The following is a 6,565-nucleotide window of genomic DNA, read 5'->3' as shown; positions in this document are numbered from 1 at the left end:
TTCTTTTGCAATCACTGTCAATGTTGAAGCGAATCTAGAATATCTAAAATAATAGATATTGACAAGGATAATAACATGAATCATATTAGTAAGTAGTTTAATTTGCTTTTGATACTGACAATTAATAGATATTTAAAAAAATTATATTAATTTCTAATTTTTGCAGGATCCACGGATTTAAGTGCATTAAACGAGGACGAATGGGAAATGCTCTTACTTGGGCATAGAAAGTGCTAGATAATAGGTCTATTACTTATATTGCTGATTAATTCTTAAGGCGTTATGCTGATAATGGCAAGCTGGGATGTTTTGATTTACTCGGGAATTTAGGAGATCTTGTATGCTGACTGTTGAGATTCACAGTTTTAGGTTGGCGAATACTATACTTAGATATTACCAAAAATTACGCAAATGAAGTATATATTGTATTGATTTATAAAATTTATTTAATTCCAGGTAAATATTGTGACAATTTAACCAAAAGTACGAAAATGGAAAATTCAAGGATGCAGCGAGTTTATTGGTTGTCCTTTTGGATTCTAATTTAACACCTAAATAGTAAGATATTTATAACTGGTTTCGTTAAATAATTTTTATATATAATACGATTATTAAGCTTTACTTTTCATTTTCGTAGTTTTTGGCCGACTCTTTGACTGACGTGATACCATTATTGGAGGCAGAAGACGATTTTCTTTCGTTAAACGATAGTTTCGAACTATTATGCTGCATAGAGGCATATGGAAATCATTCAAATTAAATTCGAGGAGAAGGCTGATAATTTTAGATTAGCGGTCACTAGAAATTTAGCATCAGCAATAAATCTGGAAGGAGTAGGAGTTCAAAAGTTAGAGAAAACATAGTAGCAAAGCTGCAGCGACCATACCGAATTATACTAGCATTCACATATTTCAGTCCCTAGAATCTTTTTATAATGGTATGGATGTTTATTTGATAATAGGATTTGCTGAAAACGTGCAATTGGTTGGTAAAGCTTCCCTATAGCTGAAATATACAAAATAACTGTGGATGCTACCATGTAGTTAAAGGTCAACTTCTTGCAAAAGAATAAGTAATAGCGATTATTCGAGTTTATAACATGCAAATTAGGAATGTTTGTTCATAATCTTTACTTTCTTTTCTTTCTTTAGTTACTCGTCATACCATTGTTTCTGTCTATTTTGAAAAATCTTGTCTTACATCATTTAAAACTTTTGAATGGTTTTGATACTTTCTTATCTGATAGGTTCTCAGGTATACATTGTAAATTATACATATTATTATTTAACTTTATGGAAAATCAAAACGTTATTTTTAAGGACCGATAATAGTTCCTTTGATTTCAAATTTATCAAAAAGAATTTGTGTTATATGTATTATTAATATGAATGTGTATTCCTGTAAATATTTTATAATGTAAGAAAAAATAATTCTGGTAATAAAGATTGAAATGAAACGCTTTAAATTAAAATAAAATGTTTTTATTGAATTTCCAAGAAAATTAGTCATAACTAGATTTAAATAACAATTTAAAACCATTTAAAGGGCGCACATACACCGCGTAACAAATACTGCTTTGTTTTTGTTTTGAATCTGCTGTCAGAGCCTGTACTGCAGACTCTGTCGCAAATCTGCTATAAATCTGCGCTCAGGTTATGTATACAGATTCCGTTTTGTTTTTGGCGCCATTCTGCTAGAAGACTAGTATGTGCCGGTTCTGACGGCAAATACCAAGTCAAATGTTTCTATACTTGATGGCAATCTGACAACAACATTTGAGCACTTTTGTTAGCAATCTGCTGCCAATCTGCACACAAAATGTTATCTGGGAATATACATACATAGATACATTAAAAATGTTAAGATATTTTACAAAATTAACGAGACACTTTTTGAATATTTGAAAAGAACTATATAGATTTATAAAATCTTAAAATGTCTAGATAATTACAAATATCCAAACTTTTACGAAAAAAATCCTATCACGTAAATAGATTAATTCACATTTAATACTCTTAATTAAAAAAAATGTTTTTTTACAGTAAAACTAATTGAGATTATAAAAATTAATCATATTGAACTGAAACAAATAGATAAAGGCTATGGGAGAAATATTGTACATAAAAGAAATATGAACAGTTCTTTCAAAAACTGGCTTTGGGAAGATAATGAAGGAGGATGGGCCACCTTAGAAAAGAATTTACAAATGAGTACTTCGGAAAAAGAACAAACGAAACACTTAGATAATTTTATAAAAGTTTCAGTTTTAAAGGATAAAAACATAATTAGTAAAATACAGCGAATGTTAAAAAATAAAGGTAAATACATTTTCTTTTAATGAAATCAAGAGACACGGTAGTGTCTCGACGGCAAGTACATAAAAGTAGAAAAAGTCATGCCTATACCGCCGTCGAGGCACTACTCTCTTATACAGCTAGTTGAGGCGTCCCAATTTTCAAACCGATTTTTCTCCGTGAATAATCCATTGCCATTATTTAAGTAAAGCTTTTTTTAAAATGGTTTTGAAAAAGCTTTCATTTGCGCCTAAGAACATCAAAATCCGTTCACGCAGTCCAGAGATCTCATACTCTGTTAGCTATATATAAATCGAAAATAAAATTTTCCTTCATAATCTTCTTCTTCTCCAGCCAGAATGTATGTCTCGGGCTGAAGTTGGTCGCTAAGAAAAATGACGTCATTTTCACAACGCTTCCAACATAATATACTCAACGATCAAACTAAATGGTTGTGAACTGTCAATTCGGCGACTATATTGAACTGTGTAAATTGTAATGTGAGGTTATTTTTATTTAATGCAGTGAGGTTATTCATCGTGTTGCGATATTGCATCTGTTAATTTCTACAATCACAAATAATTCAATTAACAGTGACTGAAGGATTCGCGAATTAGATAAGTATAACAATATATTTTACAATACAGGATGTAGTATACTTTGTGGTATTCCTTTTTCAGATTAAATTAAGACAGAACATTTTCATATTCATTGATGAGGATAGAGCTGACTGGATTAAATAAGATTAATATTTACAACTCTGTGCCTATGAGAAGTATGCTTTCAACATTAATGTGCATCGGTCATTATCAGCCCAGCAAACACAGATATATTGCAGTTTTATTACTACAATATACCGAAATATAACACGCAATATAACAAATACGTTACATGTAACATACTAGTTAGTTGTAATTTCCCACTCAAGGAATATTCTATTTATATAACATCAATAAAATGCGTTATGATAACGTTATATATTTATTATATGCATAACATATAACTGCAATATAAATTTTTTCATATGTTTATATAATAGCTATAATAGCCTAGTCGGAGAATGGAGGTAGTAATTATGTGGATGATTCTACAAAAAAAAAAATCTGTATCATTTTTAATCTAGCTTCTAATTAGAATGTTATTAAAAATTAAACATTTTCTCAGCTTCTTATATAAAATAAATAAAGGAATCTTTAATCTGTAATAATATTTGAATTAGAAGATATGTAAAAATGTTACAGAAATGCATGTTTTCTAAGAATCAACCACAAGTTACCTGAAATTATGGGAAAAAATTAAAAATAATGAACATTTTTATTTGTATTATAAAAATATAATATCATTTAATACTTATAATATTGTGAATACTACATGTTATTTGAGAATTAGCACAGTTATGCGCGGTTTATTGATCTCTACATAGATATACTTTGCAATCAAATTGTTAAATATATAGGTGTGTAGTAAAATAAATAAATTTCTTGTTTCTGTTAACCAATTATCAAACAAAATATGTTATTCTTGAGAGAAAAAAGTAAACAAAATAACAGATCACTGACAACTAGTAATCTTAACGTAATACATAAATCAGCTGTCTATTTGCAGTATAAGTTACATATTCACAAAATGCAGCGAGTAAAGTTCGTTTAACTACATAAAATTTATTTAATTTAACAGTAAATAAAATATATTTTAAGTGTGTAACGAATCGAGAAAGTAATAAAACTAAAAGATATAATATTTTTGTTTGAAAAAATGTGTCACTGTAGTTTTAAATCCATATTACTCTCATTGAAAATTAAAACCGTTCATTAGTATTTGATAAATATTTAGGGTGTAAAGAAAATGATAATAAAGGAATAAAATCTATCTGATATAAATTAACCATAAGCAACTCACGTATATAAATATATAAAGTTAGAATTACTTAAACAAACATCTTCGGTAATAACTGCATTGAAACTATGCGTTGCCGTCTGTAGCTTGATGATGCAAAAGTTACGGTGATAATGATGGACAAAAAATATAAGCTTAAGATTTCAGTGTTTCTGTTATCACACTCATATTAAATCTACAAGAGCTTATGACTCATTGGTTCCCTTAAAAATAATGAGATATATTAATACAAATTAACATGCATTAGTTTTGCATATACAGGGTGTTTCGCATAAGACGCCCCAGACCATAGAAACCAAGAGGGACGTATCTCTTTAACTATAAGAGATATTTAATAATTGCTAAGGACCTTTGGAAAGCAAATAACAAAAGCTTTCGAAAGGGTCGTATGCAAAAATTGAATATCCCTTATAGTTAAAAAGAAACGTCTCTTTTTGTTTCTATGCTCTAGGGCGTCTTACGCGAAACACCCTATATATCTTTTAGTAAACAGTGATATATTTATAGTACCAAATAACGTTCAGTTATTTATATTATCCGACCCTTCATTGTTTTTTGCATCGTGTCGGATTTTTCTTTGTTTACCGAAACGTATCCATTCAGCTACTGTATTATCGAAATCTGCTTCTGTTAGAGTTTTGTAACGTGAAATAGTTTCTTCTGAAAATCAAAAAAAAAATCAATTGTTTCAAAATAAATAACATATCTTTTGTTCTTGGAATTTATAATACTTCGCATAATTGTAATCAAGTTTAGATCCATAATCCGAAAATTGTTACGAATTCCCTTCCATGAACAATTTATACAGCAGTTATCAGTAAAAACTTTTTTCAGTGTTCTGTGAATATTATCTCTTGGATTATTTCCTCCAACTTTAAGAAATAGCCTTTTCTGTAAAAGCTAACCATAGTAAATACGTGTTATCGAAATCATTATATTAGTATGACAATGGAAAACTAAATTTACTAATTGTGCTTTGGCTTCCTCTGAATTATGAATTAAATGCTCAAATTCCTTAATTTTGTTGGTGTTACTCAGTGGTAAGAACTCTGCGATGAGTGAATTGTCATCAACAAAAGAATCATTAGAACTTTTCGTACTTTCTTCTAACTTTGATAACCGCTGTTTTATATCTTGTAATGTCAGATTACAAGTAGCTTGTGCACGTAGTATTTGCTTCAAGTATTCTGAAAATGAATAAAGTACTTTAATGTAAAATGTACGAAAAGTGAAGTACATTTTTTAATCTTTAAATGCCAAACGTGGATTTTACTCACGTTTTATGTTATTATTCTCTTCAAATTCATCAGATATAATCATTACTGGAGTGTCTTCTGAAACTTTTTTTTTAATAATACATGTTATTTAAAGTGGTTACTTTATATTAAACTGCAAATGTAATAGTTATAAAGAAAGTGTATACCGCGAATTTTGAAATTTTCAACCTTTTACTTTTATTTACCTTGTGGGATATTTTGCTGCAAATTATCACTTAGGCTGTTACCATATATGAGACTAGAGCTTGATAATAATGAAGTAATACTAGAATCCCTATTTGATTCAACCCTACTTCCTGTAAAAGCAATGAAGAAATTTTATTTCTTACACAATGATATGTTTTATAAGAATTAATAAATGGTGAATAAATATATTATTGTAAATAAATCTGAAAAAATATATATGAAGTGCAAAATTTGTCATTACGTTTTATTTACCTGGTGGGATATTTTGCTGCAAATTTTTACTTAAATTATTTTCACGTACGAAAGTAGGACATTTTGGTAAAGGAGTGATACTACAACTCCTATTTGATTCAGTCGTGTTTTCTGTACAAACATTGAAAAAATTGTACTTCAATACAGTTGTATGTATTATAAGAATTAATAAAATGATACACAAACATATTAATCCAATTTCAAAAATTGCATACTTAAAAAAAAGGCTAAATTAAGAAAGAGAAAAGTAAATTTTTTACAATCATTTGATAAGTGTCGCACTACTTTTTCTTTCTTTCTTTACTCAAGTTAAATAGACGTTAGGTTTTTTTAATCTTTGTTAAACTATTTGATAAAAATAAATTTGTATTGTTACTTCAGCGGTTACTATTAACTCCACTGCACATACATATATGTATATACTATATTATATACCTACTTTTTAACTTTGATCTTTTGCTTGAGGACACAAAAATGTCGTATTCATCTTCTTCATCCTCTTCACTACTAAAACGGTTGGTAGATATACGTTGCCTCTTACCTCGTCCTAAGTTTTCTTCATCAGTTGTTTCATAGTTAGCGTTTGCCGCACTTCTTCTTCCTGTTTCTAGAGATGCTGTAACATAATCATGATTTAAGTTTTTATGCTAAATATTAAAG

At 28.8% G+C, this 6,565-nt stretch overlaps 1 protein-coding gene and 1 long non-coding RNA gene across 4 annotated transcripts; one reads left to right on the top strand and one right to left on the bottom strand.

The window, feature by feature from the left end:
* The first annotated feature begins 252 nt into the window (after positions 1-252).
* LOC136781916 (uncharacterized) lies at positions 253-758 on the top strand. The gene is made up of 3 exons (XR_010824032.1): positions 253-369; positions 457-558; positions 638-758. It is a non-coding gene; the product is annotated as an uncharacterized lncRNA (long non-coding RNA).
* Positions 759-4,261: 3,503 nt separating this feature from the next.
* On the bottom strand, positions 4,262-5,669 carry LOC136781856 (uncharacterized). 3 transcript variants are annotated; one of them, XM_066740864.1, is made up of 4 exons: positions 5,157-5,669; positions 4,922-5,081; positions 4,701-4,850; positions 4,262-4,393 (listed from the first exon to the last, which is right to left on the bottom strand). In XM_066740864.1, the coding sequence occupies exons 1-3, from the start codon at positions 5,427-5,429 to the stop codon at positions 4,711-4,713; spliced, it is 573 nt and encodes a 190-aa protein (XP_066596961.1). In that variant the 5' UTR covers positions 5,430-5,669; the 3' UTR covers positions 4,262-4,393; positions 4,701-4,710. The 3 variants fall into 3 exon arrangements, with proteins under 3 accessions (XP_066596961.1, XP_066596962.1, XP_066596960.1); XM_066740865.1 differs by lacking the exon at positions 4,262-4,393 and having other exon boundaries at positions 4,548-4,850; positions 5,157-5,377; positions 5,468-5,669; XM_066740863.1 differs by lacking the exon at positions 4,262-4,393 and having other exon boundaries at positions 4,548-4,850.
* Between the last annotated feature and the right edge of the window lie 896 nt (positions 5,670-6,565).

The sequence above is a fragment of the Prorops nasuta genome, unplaced genomic scaffold (genome assembly GCF_024137725.1).
Source record: "Prorops nasuta isolate Cenicafe-Biocafe unplaced genomic scaffold, Cenicafe_Pnas_1.2 PNAS00024, whole genome shotgun sequence".
Lineage (NCBI taxonomy): Eukaryota > Metazoa > Arthropoda > Insecta > Hymenoptera > Bethylidae > Prorops > Prorops nasuta.
The sequence above is the reverse complement of the archived record's forward strand: the minus strand, read 5'-3'. Positions and strand labels throughout refer to the sequence as shown.

What these genes read in the sequence shown, in the direction of transcription:
- LOC136781856 (XM_066740864.1), bottom strand. Translation starts at nt 5,429, where the DNA reads ATGTACTTCACTTTTCGTACATTTTACATTAAAGTACTTTATTCATTT. An exon ending in AGGAAGCCAAAGCACAATTA is followed by an intron (nt 5,082 to 5,156) that starts GTAAATTTAGTT and finishes TAGCTTTTACAG; the next exon opens with AAAAGGCTATTTCTTAAAGT. An exon ending in CTTGATTACAATTATGCGAA is followed by an intron (nt 4,851 to 4,921) that starts GTATTATAAATT and finishes TTTGATTTTCAG; the next exon opens with AAGAAACTATTTCACGTTAC.